The 22416-nt window shown below is 56.3% G+C and overlaps 3 protein-coding genes across 5 annotated transcripts in view; all 3 read left to right on the top strand.

The window, feature by feature from the left end:
- The window catches only part of GGA1 (golgi associated, gamma adaptin ear containing, ARF binding protein 1), a 10535-nt gene extending 3904 nt beyond the window's left edge, over positions 1-6631 (top strand). For all 3 annotated transcript variants that reach the window (XM_071422816.1, XM_071422817.1, XM_071422815.1), the window contains 11 exons: positions 890-970; positions 1378-1515; positions 1664-1745; positions 1943-2050; positions 2328-2483; positions 3230-3294; positions 3436-3614; positions 3724-4007; positions 4229-4398; positions 4638-4748; positions 4896-6631. In XM_071422816.1, the coding sequence (XP_071278917.1) occupies positions 890-970; positions 1378-1515; positions 1664-1745; positions 1943-2050; positions 2328-2483; positions 3230-3294; positions 3436-3614; positions 3724-4007; positions 4229-4398; positions 4638-4748; positions 4896-5006 (1485 nt within the window). In that variant the 3' untranslated portion in view covers positions 5007-6631. The remainder of the gene's footprint in view (positions 1-889; positions 971-1377; positions 1516-1663; positions 1746-1942; positions 2051-2327; positions 2484-3229; positions 3295-3435; positions 3615-3723; positions 4008-4228; positions 4399-4637; positions 4749-4895) is intronic.
- A 566-nt stretch (positions 6632-7197) lies between these two features.
- On the top strand, positions 7198-19005 carry SH3BP1 (SH3 domain binding protein 1). The gene is made up of 18 exons (XM_071422822.1): positions 7198-8751; positions 10503-10545; positions 11913-12017; positions 12398-12474; positions 12759-12870; positions 12971-13047; positions 13412-13547; positions 14183-14251; positions 14635-14725; positions 15019-15161; positions 15259-15370; positions 15466-15547; positions 15837-15917; positions 16025-16141; positions 16600-16691; positions 16873-17002; positions 17167-17282; positions 17689-19005. Exons 1-18 carry the CDS (start codon positions 8690-8692, stop codon positions 18021-18023), a joined length of 1980 nt encoding a protein of 659 aa, XP_071278923.1. The 5' UTR covers positions 7198-8689; the 3' UTR covers positions 18024-19005.
- Positions 19006-19291: 286 nt separating this feature from the next.
- PDXP (pyridoxal phosphatase) lies at positions 19292-21687 on the top strand. Its single transcript, XM_071422823.1, has 2 exons — positions 19292-19911; positions 20154-21687. Exons 1-2 carry the CDS (start codon positions 19335-19337, stop codon positions 20477-20479), a joined length of 903 nt encoding a protein of 300 aa, XP_071278924.1. The 5' UTR covers positions 19292-19334; the 3' UTR covers positions 20480-21687.
- The last annotated feature ends 729 nt before the right edge of the window (positions 21688-22416 follow it).

Below are 22416 nucleotides of genomic sequence, written 5' to 3' on the forward strand. Positions count from 1 at the left end.
GAGAAGTGGGGCATGTGGGTCTGTTTGACCTTTGGAGCACTTAGCTGCAGGATGGTGCAAAGGGTGAGGCACTGACATTGGCCCAAGCAGGTCTGGGGAGGTTTGCTGCTGTGAGCTCTCTAGACTTTGGAGTTATCTGGCCATGAGGTTTAAATCTCAGCCCCAGATGCTGCTGCTGTTATCTCTTCCCCCACCCCCAGCACTGCAATCTGCTTATTGCCCAACCACTTATAGCCACCTGGACCCATCCTGTGTTGTCTTTCCATCAGAATTGTGTCACCACTCAGGCAAACCTCTGCACTATCAGTGCTGATACATTTAAGCAAGTACTGGGCTCCTCTGGATCTAGTTCTACAGCAGGAGTGTGATGCCTGTTTGCTGTAAGGGATATAGTTAGCCTCCATGGGTCAGAGTCTGCAAATGAGTATTTGAAGATGGGCAGTGGGACTGTTCACTGACTGGAGAGGAAGTGGGAGCTCTCTCTCATCGCCAGCAAAGAGGCATGTGAACAAGTCCAAGTAGGAGTCCATTACAATGCCCTGGCAATTCTTGCATAAACCAGGCTCTCTTCCTGTCTCAGTGCTGCTGCACTCCAGACTCTCCATGGTGGGTAATGGGCAGGCCAGAGCAGGTTTTGAATGCAGGGGATCTTGAGGGAAAGACCTAGCTTGCATAACCAGAACTACAAGAGGAAAAGCCAAGCCAGTTGTGCTTCTCTCCCTGGTCTCTGATAGCCCACAGGCTCCTGTGGCTGGGCTTTCTAAATCATTGGAGTTGTCCACTGCCAGATACAGGTTTGGGATGGGGGCAGCTCTTGGCTCTAGTAATGCAAGAGTGACTCTGGCTGCCATCCCTCAGCTTGGGCTCAGGAGTACCTTCTCTTTTGCAGACACTGGCTCGCCTCCTGAAAAGTTCCCATCCTGAGGATCTCCGGGCTGCCAACAAGCTCATCAAGGAGATGGTTCAGGAGGTGGGACTGGGGAAGAAGGGAGCTGGGGGGTCATGGTCTGGGTGGTGATGGCCGGCACCAAAGGAGGACTGGCTTTGTGACCTCATGACCTCAAGACATACGGAGCTTCTGCCCAAAATTTGGGTGCAGCAGCTATCAAAGAGTCCTTGTGTGAGTTCTACCATCCCCTGGCTACTTGGAGGAATGGCTCTGAGTGCATTCTGTGGCCCAAGCCCTGCTGCAGCACAAGATCCACAGCAATTCCATCCCTGTCTGGCATGTTCCTGCCCAGAGATGACCTGGAGTTTTCCATGGAGTGGGAGCTGTTTTGAGGGCAGTGTTGCTGGGCTTTAGTCCAGGCTGGTTGGTTGGCCTGGCCTTCCTCCTCTCCAGGTGAGGACATCCTTCCCCATGTGCTTCCCCTCCAGGACCAAAAGCGCATGGAGAAGATCTCCAAGAGGGTGAATGCCATTGAAGAGGTGAACAACAACGTGAAGCTGCTGACAGAGATGGTGACAAACTACAGCAAGGGGGAGACAACGGAAAGCAATGAGGACCTAATGAAGGTGAGGAAAGGCAATCCCAGAATCCTCCTTGGGCTTAGCAGAAATGGGTGACCCTTATCCCCTCATCCTCCTGCCTATTTTGCAACTCCAGCTGGAGCGTCCTGCTGCTCAGGATGCTCGCCTCATCACTGTTTCTCTGCTGCCCCAGGAGCTGTATCAGCGCTGTGAGCGCATGAGGCCCATGCTTTTCCGGCTCGCCAGTGACACAGAAGACAATGATGAAGCTCTAGGTAAACATATCTGACCTTTCTCCTTCCTGCTGAGCCTGCCCTGGAGGTGTCAGTGTACCCTGTGCAGCCTGCAGCAGCAATGGTGAAAACCATCTTTGCAGTGGTTTTGTTTGCAGCAACTTGGGCCTTGCTTGGGAGAAACAGACAGATTTAGGGTATAAGAGTTACTCTCTTCACTATTTCACGCTTGTTTTCAGCGGAGATTCTGCAAGCCAATGACAATCTGACCCAGGTGATCAATTTCTACAAGCAGCTTGTACGGGGAGAAGAGATCAATGGGGAGACGGTGGCCAGTCCCCTTCGAGGTGAGGAGACTTGAAGAATGGGGACAGGAGGGTCAAGCAGAGGGACCCTGTTGCTGGTTTCCTGCAGAGTAAGAGAGGACTGAGAGAAGTGGAAAGGGGAAACCTGCAGGAGCTTAGAGTGGGGCTGGTGAGATAAGGAAATGGCTTGTGGATGTGACTGGTGCATGAAGAAGGGGAACTGGAAGGGAGAGCAGCGGGTGTGAGGAAGGATGGGAGCGAGGCCTCACCACATTGCATAAGGACTGGACAGCGTTTTCAGAGTCTTTTCTTTTTGCAGGCAGCACCTCAGCACTTCTAGATCTGTCTGGCCTGGAGCTTCCAGCAACATGCCCTTCCTACCCAGCCTTGCCCACCCTTTCAGGTGGCTCAGCAGTCCCTGTGCCTGACCAAGCTGGCTCTGTCTCCTTGCTGGATGATGAACTCATGTCTTTAGGTGAGAAATCCAGAGCAAAAGTTCTTCATTCTTTGACTCTAGATAGTTCTTCTTTGGCAGGAACATGAATAAGAAAGAGCTCTGGTAGAAGTGAATAATGAAAGACAAAGAGGTTCTTCCATTTAGTGTGAGGGCGAGGAGGGAAGGACGCTGCTACGATTCTGAACTTCAGTCCCATGGTGTTTTCCTGGCTAGTCAGAGAGAGCCTGTAGGGATGTGCCCACTGATTTGCTCTGGGTAAACTGACCTGGCAGGTAAATCAAGAGTGATGCAATGGCCATCCCCAGATGGGATCACAAGGGTGGGTCACCCTTGCTCACTTGCTCTTGAAGTCATGAACTGACAGCAGATGCATGGGACTTCCAGGAACTGTTCACATGAAATCATGTAAAGTGTCACTCCTAGAATGCTCTAGAGTCCTGCTTTGCACAACAAAGTGTCTGTTTCCTAAATCAAGTGCTTTTGAGTACAACAGCATCAAGTAGACAACATGGTCAGTCAGATTGGTCAGCTCAGTAGCAGTCATTTTACTGCTGATTGCAGTGAGACATGAACTATAAATGAAGCTATCTGGACAGAAAAAAACCACTGTCACCCTCCTGGCTCTCCCCCATGCAAGGATGGGGGCCAGAGATGGAGACAACATTGGCAGTTCTGCCCTGCTGCTTCTGTGTCTTACTCAGGCCATATTTAATGCTCTTACTGATTTGGTGGGTAAGCTTCATGTTTGCTTATACTCCTGGCAGGCCTGAATGACCCAACACCACATCCTGTCCAGGCCAGTGACAGCAGTGGCTGGAACAGCTTCCAGGTAATGCTGTGGGAGCTAGGGCAGAGGGTGGGGAGGGTTGTAAAAGCCCCCTCAAATGAAGGCAGAGAAACATGCCACAGCTGATGGCTGGTGCTGATACGTAGCCCTGCTTTGGGGCTCTCCTGCATGCTCTTTTCACAGTCATCAGACAGCAATGAGCTCAATATCACCCCTATCATGGCAACACCACCAGTCAAAGCAGATGCTGGTGCATCCTCCCCAAAACCATCTCCTAGCAGCAGTGGCCTGGATGACCTGGACCTCCTGGGCAAGACGCTGCTGCAGCAGTCTTTGCCTCCAGAATCTCAGCAAGTGCGATGGTAAGCACTTGGTAGTGCAGTCTGGCATCTCTCGCCATTGTTTCCTTTTCTGGGTGCTGGACAGCATTTCAGTGCCCTGTTCCACTCCTCGATCTCTCTCCCCCTGTAGGGAGAAGCAGCAACCACCCCCTCGGCTCACCCTGAGGGATCTGCAGAACAGGAGCAGCTCTGGCACCGCAGCCCACAATCCCAGTGCTCTGCCTGTACTCCAGAGTACTTCCCCTAACCCCACGCTGCCTCTGACCTCAGAGCTGCCTGCTCCTGCTACACTTCCAAAAGCTGCCACCACGCCAGCAGGAAGTACTGCAGTGCCACCACGGCCTCCTGCCGCTGCGCTGCCCCAGGAGATCTCACTGGCCAACATCACTGTGCCTCTGGAGTCAATCAAACCCAGTGAGCTGGGGAAAAATAGGGGGGCAGGCATGGGGGAATTCAACCCTGCACACATGGAAGGGAAGAATGTGAAGAAACTTCTTGCTTGTTAGATTTTGTGGAGGCTGAAGAGGAATGGTGTCTCTGTCACTAGTATGGATTGGAGTTAGGATGATGGGGAAAGGTGCTCTCAGGCCAGTTCCCTCCTGGCTGACTGCTGCGTGTCCCTGCCTTTCCCACAGGCAGCATCCTCCCTGTGACAGTGTATGATCAGCATGGCTTCCGTGTCCTATTCCACTTTGCTAAGGATGCCCTGCCTGAGAGGCCTGACGTGCTTGTGGTGGTGATTTCTATGCTCAGCACGGCCCCGCAGCCCATCCGCAATATTGTCTTTCAGTCTGCCGTCCCCAAGGTAAGACAGCTGCTGGGGCTGAGATCCCAAACTGGGCCAAAGCATGATTCTACTTCTGCAGGAAAACAGGGTGGATGGAGAGAGCTCCGTGGGTATGGGAGCAAATTCTGATGCCTTCAGATTAGCACAATGCTTTTCTCTTTGCCTAGGCAACAAAGCTTCCCAAGTGCAGCAGAGCTTCTGGCTGCCAAGTCACTCTCAGGAATGTGGTCACTCTCTCCTCTCTCTCCTCTCCCTAGATAATGAAGGTGAAGCTACAGCCTCCCTCAGGCACAGAGCTGCCAGCGTTCAATCCCATCGTCCACCCCAGTGCCATCACCCAAGTCCTGCTGCTCGCTAACCCACAGAAGGTAACAGCATTGTTCCTGGGGCATGAACAGGGGCTGGTCTTGGTGCTTAGGCAAAGCCTCACTACCCTATCCCTGTTTCCTTTACTCAGCAGCACCTGAGATGTAAATGGTTTGTGCTTCATGCCTTTCTTTTTCTCCCATCTCCAGGAGAAAGTGAGGCTACGGTACAAACTGACCTTCACCATGGGAGAGCAAACCTACAATGAAATTGGGGACGTGGACCAGTTTCCCCCACCAGAATCCTGGGGAAACCTCTAGGGCCACATGTTGCAGGCACTACACTGCAGATTCCTTGGGAAGCCAACCCTGTGGGGCTGGAGCAGCCAGAGGAAATGGGAGGGTGGCTGGGGGCTGGTGCTCACACTCTATTCTCCAGATGGCCAGGCAAGGGCCAGAGGGAGCATGCCTCAAGGAGGAGAGCAGAGATGCCAGATGTTAATCTCACAGGACTAGAAGTGGAGTGGAAAGCTTCATGTGTGAACAGTTGCCTTCCCTGCTCTTCTGAAGATGACACTCCCTCCCCAGTCTGTCCAGCTTCTCTTCTAACCCTGCTTTCCGCTTTAGGTGCATAGGGGAACAAGGATGAGGAGCTTTAACAGCCTCAGCCCAGGGCAAGGCCTAGCAAAGGAAGATCCTTTTCCTTGTCTGCCCCCTCCACACTTCTCAGCCCTTCAGCTACTTCATGCTCTATGGTGCTCTCTCTTGCCCCCTTGCCCCCTCCTTAGAGCTGGGCCCCAGTGATTCCATGTGGTGGGATCACACTGGAGCTGATGAGGAACAGGGCTGAGGAGAGCCTAGGTATCTCTCCAGCACCAGAGAGCAGACAGCTGTCTCTGCTTTGGGGGGGTCAGGGGGAGTGATCATCACATATCTCTGCCCTAGCTGCTTACAGAGCTGTTGGTGAGAGGTGGGGCCTCAGGGGCTGGGAAGGGCTTGCTCTGTGCCTTCCCTGCCCCTTCAGCTGGCGTCCTGAACCCCTACAGCATGGTAGGAACCATTCCCACAGGCTTTATCTATCATAGCAAGCTGTGGGAATGGTGGCCAGAGAGGGGCATGCTCTGGGGGTTGAGACTGCCTGCAGCCTCCTGGCAGATGGGGAGAGGAAGAAGCAGTGAGACTTCCTTTCCCCGGCTGGGCTGGAGAGCTTGGTGGGGCAGGGGAGTTTTCTCAGCTCTTCAGTGTCCTCTCGCAGAGGGGTGAGTGATGAGCTGGGAGCTGGGGGGAGATGGGAGCCCAGCTCATCACCACCAAGCTCTGCACTGGGGTATGGGGGGGTTCAGCTGTGCCTTGTGCACCTTTGCTGCAGCTGAGGGCAGGCCTGGCTCCCTGTGGCGGGGAGGGGGCTCACCCCAGCCGCCTGATCACTGTGACACAAGAGCTGGGATCTGCAGGCACCAAGGAGACCGAGGGTAGCACATCCCAAGCAATCCCCAATCCCATGAAACTTAGGACCATGGAAGCTGCTTCCCATCCCTAAGCTGGTTTGGAGAGAGCCTGATCATAAAAAGCAGAGGCAAGCTGTGCTCTGCATTGGCTTGCCAGAGGTGGAAGGAAGCATGTGAGAGATGTAGACAAGCAGGGTGCCTCGCACTCGTGGCTTGGGCAGCGAAGGTGATGCATCTCAGAGCTGGGCACAGCAGGCAGTAAAGGGGAGGGGGAAGCAAGGTCTTTATGCTGGGATTCTGCTGTCTTACTTCCCTTTCCCGTCTCTTCAGGGTTTTGTATGGGTTTTTTCTTTGCAGATCTTGTTTGGTTCTTGAATAGACTTGTATATATTTTCAGTGCAAAATTCTGTAAATGGAAGAAAACAAACAAACATTTAAACGAGACGCCCGGCGCGAAGAATCTGCTGTATTTATGGGAAATAAAGAGTTCTTTCCTGATCCTGCTCCTGTGTCTTTTGACCCAAGGAATGCATTTTCCCCCTTACTTTTCCTGGACCCCTGAGGAGCTTCTCTGCACCCTGTCCAGCTCAAATCCTGCCCTTTTAGTCCTGTAGTTCATCCCTCAGTCACTCAAGCCCTTGTCACAATGATTTCCCTGCTCCCATGAGCAGGGTTGGTGGAATTCCCCTGGCAGTTCTCAATTCCTTTTTTGAGAGTAGTGACTTCCAGGCTGTGAACTGGGTGCTGCCCACTTCCCTCGTGCCCCATGGAGAGGCAGTGGGCAGGAACGTGTGCCTGACAGCCCATGGAAAGCAGGGCTTGAGCTCACTCCCATGCCTCACATGACTGCAGCTTCACCACTGCTGGTAGCAGCACTTGGAAGCAGCTCCACGAGACAGTTTTATTTCAGGAGTACAAAGGGGGATCTCCTCTGACAAGCAGCAGCCCAGGGCTGGGAGCAGCTCTGATACTGCGTATAAGAATTGGCCCAGCCCCAGCTACCCCTTGATGCAGCCAGTGAGAATCTGGGGGGTCTTTGCTGCATCTTTGCAGCAGGTGCTTGAAGGTGCCTGTTAGGAGCACCCAGGGCTTGATGGTGGGGGATCCTATGTGCTCTGCCACAGGCTGAGAACAGCCTGGTGTTTTGGGCAGGGAAACAGTGGTGCTCTGTCACCCCATAACCACTTGAAAACAGCTGCCAGCACCACTTTGCTAGACAGTAACTGGAGACCTGATCCTTGCCAAGAAGCACAGCCTAGCAGCCCCCAAATTTTTGCTCCTCTGGCTTCAGGGCACACATGGAGTGGCCCTTCTGCCTTGTTTTCCTTTGCTGCTTGCCTCTTCTGCCCACAAGCTGACCGCTTCTTGTTTTGGCTTGGTTTGCTGCTTCCTTTGCCAGCCATGTAATCCAGCTAACAGCAACCTCTGCCCTCTCTTAGTGCAGGTGAAAAGTCCTATCTGCAGGTAGCCAGAAATAAAATGAGATACACATCTCAGAGAGTCAACACCAAAAGTCATGGTGGTGTGGAGTGGATGTTTTTCGACAAAAAGAGAAAAGAAAAAAAAAGAAAAAAAGGATATGAGCTCTGGTGCAGCTCTGCAGAGAGCAGGCAGCAGCTGAGCCTGAGAACCGGGAGTTTGCGGTCCCCGTGCAACTGCGGATGCTGCTGGCCCTGCTCGGAGGAGCTCCTCTGGCGGGGGGAGGGACCTCCCGAAGGCACCAGGCAGCAGCCGCTGGCCGCAGCTTTGCGGTGGCTCCGGAGAGCCTCAGCGACGGCAGGGAGGGAAAGCAGCGAGAGGGGTGCAGGGGTGGCTTTGCTGCTTGTGCCTTGCTGCTTTTGTCACAACAAGGCGGTATGTCGCAGGGCAAGAGGGTGGAGCTGCACCCGTGAGCATGGAGAGGTGCCTGAGCAGTGCTGGCAGAGTTGGGTGGCCAGGTAGGGCAGGGTGTACATCAGTACTAGCTGCACAGGCAGCTGGCACCGCACGGGCTGCCCCGCGGCACAGCTGCTGGTGGGCACGGGAAGGAAGGAAGGGGAACCACCCCAGCTGAGACAGAGCAAGAAACAGCGTGGGCCCTTCACTCGGGCTCGGCAGCAGCATGTGCTTGTCCTGCCTTGTTATGTGTATGCTGTAATAAAATTTCCCCTTTAAGGCTGGGCTGAAGTTATTTTTACTTGTGGGCTGGTGACAGGAGCACAGAACGGAGCAGGAGCTCTGAACTGTTCTTACCTGATCTGTGGCGGAGGGGCGGACGGAGGAGGAAGGAAGCTCAGAAAAGGAGAGGGAGCAAGAGAACGAAGCTCAAGGGAGGGGAAAAGAAAGCAGGCAGGGCATCCCTAGGGAGGGACTAGGGAGGGGACCAGCTGGGGAAACTGAAAAAGAGGGAACGAGGGAGGGAAGAAGAGGAGTAAGTAGGCAGAGGTCCTCTGGGAAAAGCAAAGTGGCTCCGGGGAGAAGAGAGGCTGCAGGCATCCGATGCCTAGCATTACCGAGGGGAGCTGAGCAGGTACAGCCAAGCAGAGCAGCTTTTGTGGTCTCCTCCCGACTCTCAAGATGATGAAAAGACAGTTCAATCGAATGCGCCAGCAGCTATCCCATCCCAATGCCACCACCAGGTAAGGACTTCTCCACCAGCAGTACTGGAGGGAGCGGGATGCACGTCCTGGCTTGTGCGGGGGCTGGTGGCCTGGGAAAAGGGCAAAGGGGGGGGAACCTTTAGGGTTTAGAGCATCTTCAGCACAAGCTGAGGGGCTTTGTGAAGGCTGCATTGGTGCTGTTCAGCAGTAAATGATACTCAAGCCCAGCAACCTGTCCCAGGGCCCACATTCCTGCATTCACCAGGAAATGGGACTTTCCCAAGCTTGGCTTCGCCAGGATGTGGGGCAGTGGGGCAATGGGGAGGGACCTTCCAGCCACATGCCCCTGGCTGTGCAATGACCAGGAGCGGGATTGGGCTGGGACCTGCCCTCCCTGCTGAGTCTGGAGTGTCCCACAGGAGCCCAATGCCCTGCATAGCTCTGGCCAGCCCAGCAGCATGAGCAGCCCAGAATGCCCTTTGAGGAGAGAACCAGGGGCCCTCGGATGGAGCCATGGAGGACTTACAGCTCCACACAAAACCCTCTGTCCCTGTTCTACCTCTGCCATTTCCTTCTTTTTTTCTTTGGCTTTCCAAAGCTCTCCCCTTGCAAAACCCAGAACTGAAATTACAGGGCTTGGCCCTCCCTGCCCAGCCCCCTCACTCCCTTTCCTACTGCCACCTCTGTAGGTTCTTAGCACTGGGTGGCTAAGTGGGACCAAGTGTGTCCCCTGAACCATTGAGGTCCTTCAGCCAGCCCAGCAAATCAACCACGAGGAAGCAACTCCTATATGCTGGTGGCCTCTTGCTATCCTTGCATTCCCTGAAAGGGAACATGATGCCCCTTCCCATCCCTCTTCCCTCAAGATTTCATCCATGTCAGATGCATCTCCCTTTTGCTTCATGTCAGGCAGGCGAGCCTCAAGCATGTTGTGAAGTCCAAGAGCAAGCTCTTCACCTGCTGAGGAGCCTCTCCTCTATGGACCATGACCTCACGTGATCTTGCTTGCCTTCAACCAAACCGCCCATGTTTCCTGCAGCTCCACATCCTCATCCCACATTGGTTTTGGCAGGCAGTGAAAAGAGAGAAATGTGAACTGGGGAAAAAGCAGCAGCAGATGGAAATCAAATGGGGCTCCTGGGACATAGCAATGATAGCAGGCTATGAAGCAAGGCTTCCTCTATAGGAGGCATCAGGGAGGCTTTAGGGTCATGGTGGCTGGTGGGTTTGGAATTTGGTTTTGAGCAGAACCACAAAAAGCTGGGTTTGTGAGGGCATTTCTGGAGGGGTTGGTGTTGGTCTTGGTCCCCAGTTTGATGACAAGGACACCCTTGCTCCCACACCAGTGGCCCCACTGCTACTGACTACCCAGGCCTGCAAAGACATGTACCAGACTGCAGCATCACTGCCCTGGATTCACCTTCAGGGGAGAGATGGGGCAGTCAGGGGCAGTAAACATCCTGCTCCTGTTGTGGCCCTGCTAAGCACTCTGACTCCAAAACACAGGTCACACCTGGACTTTTTGACTCAGGTGCACAGACAGGAAACCGTGTCTGATGAGGTGTCCACCAGCCAGCAAAGCCGGCTCCCTTGCCCTGCTCCTGCTATTCTTGTCCTCCCAGGCTCTTTCTACCCACAGCTTTGTATCTGATGGTCCAGGCTACAGCCTGTGTCTCCTGCTCCCAGGAGCCCAAAGAGAGGCCGGGAGGATGCACAAGGACCTGCCTTCCCAAAGAAGCTGGGTGGAGGTCATCCCCATTTGCTTATGGTTCCTTCTCCTTCCTCTGCAGAGCCCAAGAAGCAACTGAGCTCCTGTCAGAAGATTTGCTGCAGGTGAGGTGTGGGCTGGGCTGGCAGGCGTGTGTCTGCTTGTGCCTGGGTGTGGGAACCTGCCCCGCTCCTGCTGCCATCTGCCCTGCCAGCACATCCAAGTCATGGGGCTGGGACCTGCCCGTGTGCCAGAGGGTGACTTCAGGTCCATGGTGTCAAGGGATTGGCAGGCTCCTGCTACCAGCAAGGGCTTTCCCAGGTGCTCAGAGAGGAATGAATCCTGACCAGGACTTGTGCTCCCTTTTCACTGGACCAGATGCTCCAGGCTGTGGTAGGATGCTGGGCAGGTGTTGTGGTTTGACACTGCCCAAATGCCATTTACCCACAAAAGTTGCTCACTCATCCTCCCCTGCCACAGCTAGGCAGAGAAAAATTTAATGAAGGCTTCATGAGTTAAGGACCAGGAGAAAACACTCCAAGGGCAAAACAGGCTCGATTTAGAGGTACAAAGTGAATTTATTGCTAACAAAATCAGAGGAGGATAATGAGAAGTAAAATAAGCCCTTAAAAACACCTTTTCTTCCCCCAACCCTTCCCTCCTTCCCACTGCCAGTGCAGGGGACAGGGCATGGGGGTTTTTGTCAGTTCATCACCCAAGATCTTCTTCCTCTGCTGAGGGAGAGGAGTCCTTCCACTGCTCTGCTGCACCCTGGGGTCCCTCCCACGTGAGACTCAAGTTCTCTGTGAACTTCTCCAGCCTGGCTCCAAATCTCATGAGCAGCAATCTTCCCAAAACTGCTGCAGCATGGGTCACTCTTCCACGGGGTACAGTCCTCCAAGGACAGGCTGCTCCAGCCTGGTAGCAGGATCCCTCTCTCCAGCGGGTCTCCCATGAATCACAGCCTTCTCCTGCTCCAGTGCCAGCACCTCCCCCATGGGCTGTGGGTGGATCTCTGCATTCCCCCTGGATGGATGGTCTCACCATGGCCTGCAGAGGAATCTCAGCTCCAGTGCCTGGAGCACCTCCTCCCCTCCTTCTCCACTGGCCTTGGTGTCTCCATGTTGTTTCCCTCATATGTTCTCACCTCCTTCTCTTCTCTGGCTAGGAAAAAAATGTGTCCCCACTTTGTTTTGATTTTATTCTTAAACATGTTTTCACAGAGGCATTACCACTATCTCTAATTGGCCCAGGCTTGGCCAGCAGCATGTCCACCTTCAGAGCCATCAGGGATTGGCTCTGCTGGACATGGTGGAAGCTTCTGGCAGCTTCTCACAGAAGCCACCTCCATAGCTCCCCCTGCTACCCAAAACCAGCCCATGCAAAACCAGCACAGCAGGCCATCCTCACCCAGAGCAGGGTAGTGGGGAAATGGCCTCGAGGTGCCATGGCTGACAAAATGGCTTCTCCAGTCCCATTTTTCTGCCTGCAGATTGAGCAGAGGATTGAGCCGGCCAAGCGAGCAGCTCACAGTGTGTCCAAGAGGCTCCAAGCCTGCCTGCAGGGACAGTGTGGCTCCGAGATGGACAAGCGAGTGGTGAGAAAAATCTTCCCACCACAGCCTGTGCTCACCCCAGCTCTGTCCCTTGCCAAAAACAGGGATGCCAGGCCCCTGCTTTGCCAGCTTTGCTGAAGGGTGGCCCAAAGCTATGCCAAGCCCAGGTCCCATTGTCAGCAGTGGCCTCCAGCATGGGCCTGGGATGAGCAGAGCAGAGCAACCCCTTCAATCATTGCTAATTTAGGACACTCCTGAGAGACAGTGTCTTTGCACTGAATAACCCTCCAAAGACCTTGCTATGTTCCTTCCCAAACCCCCATGAACTCTGGCACCCATGCTGCCCTGTGGTGGGGAGCACCACAGTGTGGCCAGGCACAGTGGTGTCACCATTTCTCTCCCAAATCCTTGGCTCTGTGCAGAAGAAGCTGCCCCTGATGGCTCTGTCCATGGCGATGGCTGAGAGCTTCAAGGAACTGGACACAGAGTCCAGCCTTGGGTAAGTACTGGTGGGAGAAAGTGCCAGGGTGACCCCAAAAGATGCCAGATCCTGGCAGTGACACTGTCTTGGCTCAGGGGCTGCCATGGCTCAAACCATGTCCCCAGAGCAAGCACTGGTGTTGCACTGGGAGAAAGGACAGCCAGTCCTTCAGCCTCCAATTGCAGAGGAATTGCAGGCTGGGGGCTGGCTCAGGGTCCCACGTGGGTACAGGGACAGGGGGGATGTTGGGTCAGACAGGGGCATGGCTCCAGCCTGCAGTCATTCATCTCTGTCCCACACAGGAAAGCCCTGGAGATGGGTTGCTGCATACAGAGCTCACTGGCCAAAATTGTGGCTGAGTTTGAGATTGACCTGGAGCACTACGTCCTGCAGCCACTCAACAAGCTCAGTGAGGTAGTCCTGTCTGCTCTACTGGCTCCACTTTCCAATCCTTCCACCACTCCCTCCTGTGTCCCCAGGCCTCCCCCGCTCACTCTGACCCTCTCTCCCCCAGGAGGAGCTCCCCACCATCCTGAAGCGCAAGAAGACCCTCCAGAAGTTGATTTCTGATTGGAACACAATCAAGAGCCGGTATGGGGCACACTGCAGCCCTGGGGCCCAGGGCATACCCAGCACAGCCCCCAGACAGCTTGGGGGAGACAGGAGGATAACTGCCCTGGAGACTCAATTTCCAATAGCTCTTCAGGAGCACCCAGCTAGCTCCTCTGTAGGTGCATCCTGCTCTGGGCACAGATGCTGATTCCAGCACTAGAGAGAAGGCTGCTAAAGGCAGCAAAGTGCCCTGGTGCTGCTTGGGACACTGAGATCACCTCGTTCCAACTCTTGCCGGGGTAGCCCTTGCCATGCCAGATTTCTCTGAAAGTCTGCACACCAGTTCTACCCAACAGTCCTGGCACTGAGACCATAAATTCACCTCTTCTTTCCCACCCCAAAGGCTGAATCAAGCTGCCAAGAGTTCCAGTAACAGCACTGGGGCTGGTGCTGGCCCAGGGGCATCTTCTGCTGCCAACAAACTGGAGATCTTGAAGGAAGAAGAGGAGGAGGTGAAGAGGAAGGTGGAGCAGTGTAAGGTGAGAGGGTCACTTGCTCTCCCCCATGGATCAACTCCAGGGTTGCAGACCTGCTCCCCTCCACCAGTCTTGTCCAAGGTGACCCCACGCTGGGATGGACTGCAGCCAGCCAGCATGTCCTGCCCTCTGAAAGCAAATGGGGCCCTCAAGCAGAAACAGGGAGATGGCCCAAGCCCAGGGAAGAAAAAGAGTAAAGGAATTCCAAGTGCAAGCTGTTGCAGAGAGGAGGGTCCAGGGGCTAAATCAGGGAGCATATGGGGTCCCCTCAGGCTGGAAAACAGCTGAACTAGGATCTGTCATGGGTGGCAGGGAAGTTTCACATCAGCTTTCTCCACTTCTGCCCTGTGTCTCTGAAAAGCCCAGCACCTCGTCTTGGCAGAGCTCATGAGCTCACTGGAGCTGAAGGTGCAGAGGCCTCTTGCTCCTGAGCCACTTGTGCCAGGACTTTGATCATGGGGCAGGTTGCTGCCACTACCCAAACACAACTAATGGAAGCAAGGAGAAAGCCCCACTCCCCCCAGAGACCCTGTCTAGACCACTCACTGGCCAGATGAAAGGGCTTCAGGGAGGTGTCTCCTCTTCCTTGGGTGCCAGGGAGGGGATGGAAAATTGCTCTTTTTTGTCTCCCTTCCTAGGATGAGTACATGGCTGACCTCTACCACTTCTCCACCAAAGAGGACATCTATGCCAGCTACTTCATCAAAGTAAGTCTTCTGTCTCACTTCCCCCCTGTGTGTGAACGTCAGCTGCAACATGTCTGAGCCCAGCCTTGCCCCCATGCACACCAAGTGCCCCCAAGCAGGGCAGGGGACAGATCAAGGCATCAGCAGATGGCCTTGCTCCTGCCACTGCAGGTTAATGCCACCACTAGCACCGAGTGCAAACAAGCAGCTTGTCCTGAAGATACCCCTCTCCAATCTGCCCTCTACGCCTCACTACAGACACAGTCCCATGGACCCCAGGGGGGCTCCCCTTGCAGCTCCCTCTTTGCCCTGTCTTCATGTGGGTGCAATGTCCTGGGAATGGGCACCTCTCCAAGAGGGGCTGGTGCCAACTGAATGCTGTTTGCCTGTCCCCTGTCTGGCAGCTATTGGAAATTCAAGCCCAGTACCATCGGCAGTCACTGGAATCTCTGGACTCAGCTCTAGCAGAGCTGAGGGAAAGCCACAGACAGACAGGTACTCTCTGGCTCTCCGTGCAGCCTGGCAAGGGCTGCAGCTGAGCCTGGGGGATACAAGTGTGTCCAGCAAAGCTGGAAAAGGCTAATTTTCCCTCCCTACACCTGCTGCTGCCTACCATGTTGGGCTGGTAGGTTGGGGACGCAGCTTGACACAGGCTGGAGATGCTGCCTGTCCTGCCTCTGCCTGTAGCCAGCCAAGTTCAGCTTGGAGCAGGACGTTGCCATGGCCAAATGCTGGATGGTCCCAGGGATGCCCCACCATCCCTCTTGACATTTTCCTTCCTCTTCCAGAGCCTTCCTTCACAACAGACACCCCAGTGGCAGGGTACTACGGTGTGTCCCTAGAAACACACCTCAAGAGCTTGGGCCGGGAGATTGCACTTCCCATCGAAGCCTGTGTCATGATGCTGTTGGCTTCCAGCATGAAGGAGGAGGTAGGGAGTGCTCCAGACCCCCTCATCACCCTTCTTCCCCCAGATGCACTCCTCCCAAACTCAAAATGCACCTCTTCCCTCTTCATGCCATCCCCAGGGACTCTTCCGGCTGGCAGCAGGCGCCTCGGTGCTGAGGAAGCTGAAGAACAGCTTGGCCAGCGGCTCCAATGCCCTGGAGGAGTTTTACTCAGACCCCCACGCTGTGGCTGGTGAGTGCCAGCAAGGCAGGGTGGGGGCACATGACTGGGCAGTCCCTGCCATCCCTCAGCTGCCATCAGCTCCACTGCTCCCCCTCTCCCCCCAGGTGCACTGAAATCCTACCTGCGGGAGCTGCCCCAGCCTTTGATGACTTTCGAACTCTATGACGAATGGGTCAAAGCGGCCAGGTGGGTCCAGGCACTGGGGTGGAAATCCCTGGAAGGTCTCAAAAAGCCCCCACTCAACCCCTTCCATCCCTCCTGGCACTTGGAGCAGGGGTGCTCTGTCTCACTTGGGGAAATACAGACACAGAGCCTCCGTGCATGCCTGCCTTCACTGCCCAGTAAAGCAGGACATCTCCACCTCCAGGGCTATGGCCTGCACGGGGCAGCCAACACTGCCCTTCCTCCTTGTCCACTGTGTCCCCCTGTGCCACAGGGAAAGGCTGAGCTCTCTGCTCCTCCTTCTCTCTTACAGCCTAAAGGACATTGACAGCCGCCTGCAGAGCCTGCGAGACACCTGCAGCCGCCTGCCCCAGGACAGCTACAACAATCTCAGGTGGTTTGTCAGAACGGGGCTTCTTCAGCCCCAAGCAATCACCAGGGGTAGCCATTTCCTCCTCAAATCCCTCTCTACTAAACCCCTGCCCTCCTTTCACCCCACAGGTATCTGATCAAGTTTTTAGCCAAGCTGGCTGAACACCAGGAGGTGAATAAAATGACCCCCAGCAACATTGCCATTGTGCTGGGCCCAAACCTGCTGTGGTCGCAGCAGAGCACAGGGTAAGGTCTGGTTTGAAGGGGTGGGAGGCAGCTCCCTAGCCCCAGCTGGGGTGCCCTGAAGGCAAATGCCATGGCAAAGGCTGATCCAGCACTTACAGGCTGGTCTAAAGCATTTACACCTCTTCCATCCTCAAGTCCTTTCCCTTGGTCCCATGCTCTCCAGGTTGCATGTCCCCTCACCAAGCACATGTCCTCTTAGCCACTCTGCAAAGTAGCAGAGGAGGGGGCTGAGACCCAAAACACTTGTGACATGGGTGGCTTTCATCACCACTGGTCTCCCACACCAAGCCAGGGTTTGGTGTTGGAGAAAAGAAAAGCCCATCATCCATGTTGCCATTGCCCTTGGCTGGGCTGCCTTCCCTTCAGACCCTGACCCCTGTGGAATGAACACAAAAACTCATTTGGGGTTAATACCCCCAAACCCTTTTTCTGATGCCTCCCCCACCCCTGTCTCTCAGAGACCCCATGCAACTGGACTTGGCCTCGGTCTCCTCCATCCAGGCTGTGGTGGAAGCCCTCATCCAGAACGTGGACACTCTCTTCCCTGGAGGTAGGGCCAGGGCATCACTTGGTGGGCCACAGCAGAGAGTGAGAGGGAGTGGAAGGGAAGGGAGCATTTCTCCATCTCCAAGAGGGGAGAAGCGGGAGGCTGCTCTGGCTCTCTGCTGTGGGGTCATTGCTCTGGGTGGCAAGTGCTTCCTCACAGGATCTCCTCCTTTCTCTTCACCCAGAGATAGACTTCAATGTCTCGGGCATGTTCATGCCGCCCACAAACACCAGACTTTCCAAGTCTGTCCCAGAGGAAGAACCAACTCCTGCGACCCCTCCAGCCAGCACCCCCACCTTTTTGGATGGAGAGGCGTAAGTCTGATGGGAGCTAGAGGCTCTGGCTGTCCCAGCTCTCCCATGTCCTCCCTCCATCCCACCCCACACCAGGGCCATACTCTCACAGGTGGCTGCAAGGTGCCTCACAGCCAGGACCACCATGCCCAACCAAAGCCTGACTTGCCTTGTTCCCTGCACAGCACCTCCAGGGACTCCGAGGCCAGGTCCCAGCCAGCATCTCCAGGACTGCCCAGGCCACCTCCTGAAGCTGCAGGGCCACCAGCTCCAGTGATGACTGACAACACCACCCGCAAAGGTTAGGGTGCCCCACATGCTTGGGAAATTACACCCCCCAATGCCACTTCCTGTGGTTTAGTGATCATCCTGCTGTTCCCCACACAAGTGGGCACTGTGGATGTCCTTGTCACCAAATGAAGGGAAAGGCCTCTGGCCTGGGCAACATGGCCAGGATCCAGCCAAGATGGGACCGTGGGATGGACGAAGTATGTCCTCCAGTGTTGGGTTAAACACCTCCGGTAGAGAGGTGTCAACGCTTTGTGAAGGGAAGAGGGAAAAGCCCCCAGAGAAGCTGGTGTGTGCTTGTGTCTTCAGGACAGGAGCTGGGCAAGGGGAAATTTGTCCGACCAGCTGCCTGCAGCCCCCTGTGCCCTTTGGAGAGCCCCAGTGGCGAGGAGCCCAGCCCACCTCAGCTTTCTTTCCAGGCAAACGCCCAGCTCCGGCCCGGCCCGCAGCGCCCCCGCCGCCCGTGGCGCAGCCCCGGGGCACGGCTCCTGCCCGGGCAGCCAGCCCCAAAGCCCTGCCGCGCCGCACCGCGCCCGGCCGAGCCCCCGCCGTCCCGCCGCCGCTCCCGCCGCAGCCAGCGCCCCGCCACAGCCGAGATGATGCCCCACCAGCCCCCAGGCCTTCCTCTGCTGAGGCTGACACAGCGGCTGCCGGGGACTGTGTGCCAGGAACCACAGAGGAGGGGCAGCCACTGCCTGCAGGAGGAAGCCCCCTGGCCACATCGGCCCCAGAAGGACAGCCCACAGAGAACTGAACAGGGTGAGAGGCATGGAGGAATCACAGGTTGGGGAGATGGGATCTGGCACCTCTCTGGGACCCAGCAGATGCTGTGGAAATGCCAGGGTGGCCTGAGGGATAGCATCTCTTGGTCTTCCACCTTGTTCCCGCACACCACCTGGCATGCTTTGCCTGCCTTCTCTCACTCCCCCGTCTCAGTGTCCACCTCCCCACACTACCACATCCCTGCCAGAGCCCAGCCACCAGATCCCTGCCCAGATCCCTGTCCTGATCCCCCACGGCAGGCCCAGACATTCCTTGCAGCTCTTGGACAGCTTGGCCCCACGGGGCCATTCACAAATGCTCAGCCATGATCCCAGCCCCATTTTGCCTTAAAATGCATTGCGCCAGGAACACACAGATGGATATATAAAAATATAGATATATAGAGATTTATATATAGATATATAGATATATATTTGGAGTGCATGTTCTGTTAGGCTGAGGGAGCTGGGGTTGTTCAGCCTGTAAAAAAGGAGGCTCAGGGGTGCCCTGATCACTCTGTACAGCTCCCTGAAAGGAGGCCGTAGCCACGTGGAGCTCGACCTCTTCTCCCAGGCAACAAGAGCACATAGTCACAATCTGCACCAGGGGAGGTTTAGGTGGGACAGTAGGAGGGAACTTTTTCACAGAAAGTGATTAGACATGGGAATGGGAGGTGCTGGAGTCACAGTCCCTGGGGGTGTTTAAGGAAAGGCTGGATGCGGCACTCAGTGCCACGCTCTAGCTGACATGGTACGGTCTTACGCTGGACTCGATGATGTTAGAAGGGTTTTCCAGCCTAAGTGCCTCTGTTGATATTTTGCCAATCTTTGAGAAGCTGGTGTCAGAGCCGCAGGCCGGTGTGAGCAGGGCACACTTGGCAGTCTGAGGTGCTGGAGGGTGCAGCCCGTGGGCCGCAGCGGGGAGGGCAGGAGGCGGGAGCGCGGCCGGTGCCCGGGGCCGTGGAGACGCGGGCCGGGCCGTAATGGCGGCCGCGCTGCCACAGCCCCGCCGGCCGGCAGGGGGCGCTGCGCGGCTGCGCGGGCACGGCGGGGGGCGCGGGCCGGGCACGGCTGCTCCAGCCAATGGGCAGCGGCCCGGGCCTGTCCCCGCCCCCTCCCTGCCGCGGTCATTTTGGGGGCCGGCCCTGGGCCCGGCCCTGCCCAGGGCATCCCATTGGTGGCGGTGGGGGGGCTGGGGGGCGGTGATTGGCTGCGCGGCGGGGCGGGGCGCGGCGGGGGGCGGTGATTGGCTGCGCGAGGGGGCGGGGCGGCCGGCGGGCTGCGGCGGCGGCGGCGGCGGCAGCATGGCGAGCTGCCGGCGGCTGAGCGGCGCGGGGCTGCGCGAGGTGCTGGGCCCGGCGCAGGGGCTGCTCTTCGACTGCGACGGCGTCCTGTGGGCGGGCGAGCGCGCCGTACCCGGCGCCCCCGAGCTGCTGGAGCGGCTGCGGCGCAGCGGCAAGGCCGCCCTTTTCGTCAGCAATAACAGCCGCCGCTCGGTGGCCGAGCTGGAGCGGCGTTTCAGCCGTCTCGGCTTCCACGGCGTGCGCGCCGAGCACGTCTTCAGCTCCGCGCTCTGCTCCGCGCTCTTCCTCCGCCAGCGCCTCCTCGGCGGCGGCGGGAACGGGAGCGGGGCTGGCCGCGTCTTCGTGCTGGGCGGCGAGGGGCTGCGCGGCGAGGTGCGCGACGCCGGGCTGCGCCTGGCGGGCGAGGGCGAGCCGGCACCCGGCGAGCCGGTGCGCGCCGTCCTGGTGGGCTACGACGACCAGTTCACCTTCGCCAAGCTGGCGCAGGCCTGCGGCTACCTGCGCGACCCGCAGTGCCTGCTGGTAGCCACCGACCCCGACCCCTGGCACCCGCTCAGCGACGGCCAGCGCACCCCCGGTGAGCCCGCGCCCCGTCCCGCGCCGCCCCGGGGGGAAGGGGCTGTGGCGGGGGTGGCCTCGGGTGGGGTTCGCTGTCCCAGGTGAGGGCGAGGCGGTCCCCTGAGCGGCAGGGCGAGCAGGATGCCCTGGCAGTCCCTTGCCAGCTGCCGAAGCAGGGCTGCCAGCATCCCTGTCCTGTGGCGGGGCCCGGGTGCTGAGCTTCCCGCGGCTACTTCTGTTCCTCCTGCTTCCCTCCCGCAGGGACTGGCAGCCTCACAGCCGCAGTGGAAACGGCTTCGGGCCGCAAGGCGCTGGTGGTGGGGAAGCCCAACACGTACATGTTTGATTGCATCGTGGAGCGTTTCGGGGTCGACCCGTCCCGCACCCTCATGGTGGGAGACCGTCTGGAGACAGACATCCTGTTCGGCAAGAACTGCGGCCTGGCCACCATTCTCACCCTGACAGGCGTGTCCCGCCTGGAAGAGGCGCAGGCCTACATGGCCAGCGACAGCGCCGCTGCCAAGGATCTGGTGCCCAATTACTATGTGGACAGTATTGCAGACTTGATACCAGGCCTGGATGAGTAACAGTTTGTACATGTGAGGGCAGAGGGGTCAGTTCCCCATCCCAGATCTCCATCTGTTCCCATTTCTCTCTCACTGCCCTATTCCCTCAATTCCCAGTTTCTTCACAGGCCAACATCCTTCTTTGGGGGCAAAATGGGAAGGGGAGTGGCAGGAGGGGACAGGTTTCAAGTTGTCTCCTTTCTGCTGAGAGCTATCCCTGATGGACAGAGTTCTCGTCTCCCTCATTGCCAGCTGCCAGCATTTTTGGGAGAGAGCTGGAGGCCTTGAGGCTGCTGGGGGGGATCAAATCAATGTCTGTGTGGCCTCTCCAGGGGTTAGGGACTAGCTGCTTTAGTGTTATTTTTCCCTTGGATAACCAGTGGCAGCTTTTACTGCTGTCCTTTGACTTGTAACTCTTTAATTCTGAGCAGCTTCCCCCCAGTCCTTGTGGTAACCCCCTCCTTGCCAGGGGATTGGCTGGCACTGTCACCCACCTGGTGTCTGTCAGTGCCAGGGCATGTGGAAGGAGTGTGCCAGATCTCTGGAATCGTGAATGAGAGCATCTCTGCCTCCCACAAGTGAAAGAGAGCATTGTCTCATCTCTTCTCTCCCCTGTTCCTTAGAGAAGTTTCCCCCACTACCCCCCTGCCCCGACCCAGTTAATAACTGTGCCAGTGTCCAACTGAAGGACAGAAGAGACCAGTTTGAGGGTTTTTTCCTGTGCCAAACAGACAAGCTGTGACTGCACAGTGGGTCTGCAGTTGTACCTTGTTTTCAAGCACCCTTTCTGAAGGGGCTTTTGAAGGACAGAGGGCTCCTAGACCATGACAACACAGCGCTAGTGAACTGTATGACTCTCCCTGGCTGCCCCTCCTCAGTTGGGTTTTGTCATAGTGCAGTGAGAGAAAAGTGCTGATGGGGGTCTGTGCTCCAGCTGCCGGTGTGCAGGTGAGATGGTGATGGTGTTGTCACTGCTGTGAATGTGTCACAGTCCTCAAAATCATTCCTTGCTGCTTTGTCTTTCTACGTTTTTTTAATTTCTTGATCTAATTTATCAAACTTATTTATTGTTGAAATATTGTATTATTTGTATAAATTATGCTGACTGGTTGCACCAAGGGGACAGAATGGAGTGCCTTTGGGCATCCCCTTACTGTCCATGTCCCATGTTGATGTTCTTACACTCACTGTGTCTCTGTATATAATAAAGTGTGAGCATAGGCTGGAAATTACCTCTTTTTTTTCACTCATGGTCCCATCAAGATGAAACTGCCCCGGGTATCTTTGAGCCCTCACAGGTGAGGACGTGGCAGAACCTTTCCTCACTCAAGGGGGTGCTGCTGGGTAGACAAGACAGCTGGGTAGTGTCTTTGAGCTGCCCTTTGCTGGATCACTGGTGCCTCAGCACCGGCTGGAGGTGGCTGGTGGGGCTGCGGTGTAGAGTGCAGGGTCCAGCCAGGTCACCTGGAGCAGTGAGCAGTGCAGCCCTTGCCAGCTGCCTTTGCATTTCACAGGGAAGCTTGCTGGGGAACAGTGACCTCTTGTGCTGCACCTGAAGGCTGCCCTCAGCTAGCCAGGTGGGCCCCAATGATCTGTGTGGCCCTGCTGGGCTAGGGGTGAGGTGCCACCTCTGTTACATCTGTAGAGTTTGCAGGGGGCTGAGAACTGCCCAGGCAAGGTTTTGCTGTGATCCTTCATGACTGTGCTATGCTTTAAGTGAAAGGGAGATGGCTGTGACTGTAGCCCTGGCGTGACCTTAACTGGACTAAAGCTTGCCTTGTCCTGGGTTTGTCCATACTCCCAGCCCAGAGGGAGAAAAGGGATTGGGTAAGAACAGTTGGAAGTGACTCAAATGTACTTTGCCTCCATTCCCCATACAGGAACCAATCCTCCCCTTTGTCTGTCAGACCCCTTTAACTGCTGTTGATGGCAACCAGGCATCACGTCTCCTGCTGGAG

Source organism: Agelaius tricolor, unplaced genomic scaffold, assembly GCF_023055355.1.
Source record: "Agelaius tricolor isolate 1412-34295 unplaced genomic scaffold, bAgeTri1.0.p SCAF_3, whole genome shotgun sequence".
NCBI classification, from domain to species: Eukaryota; Metazoa; Chordata; class Aves; order Passeriformes; family Icteridae; genus Agelaius; species Agelaius tricolor.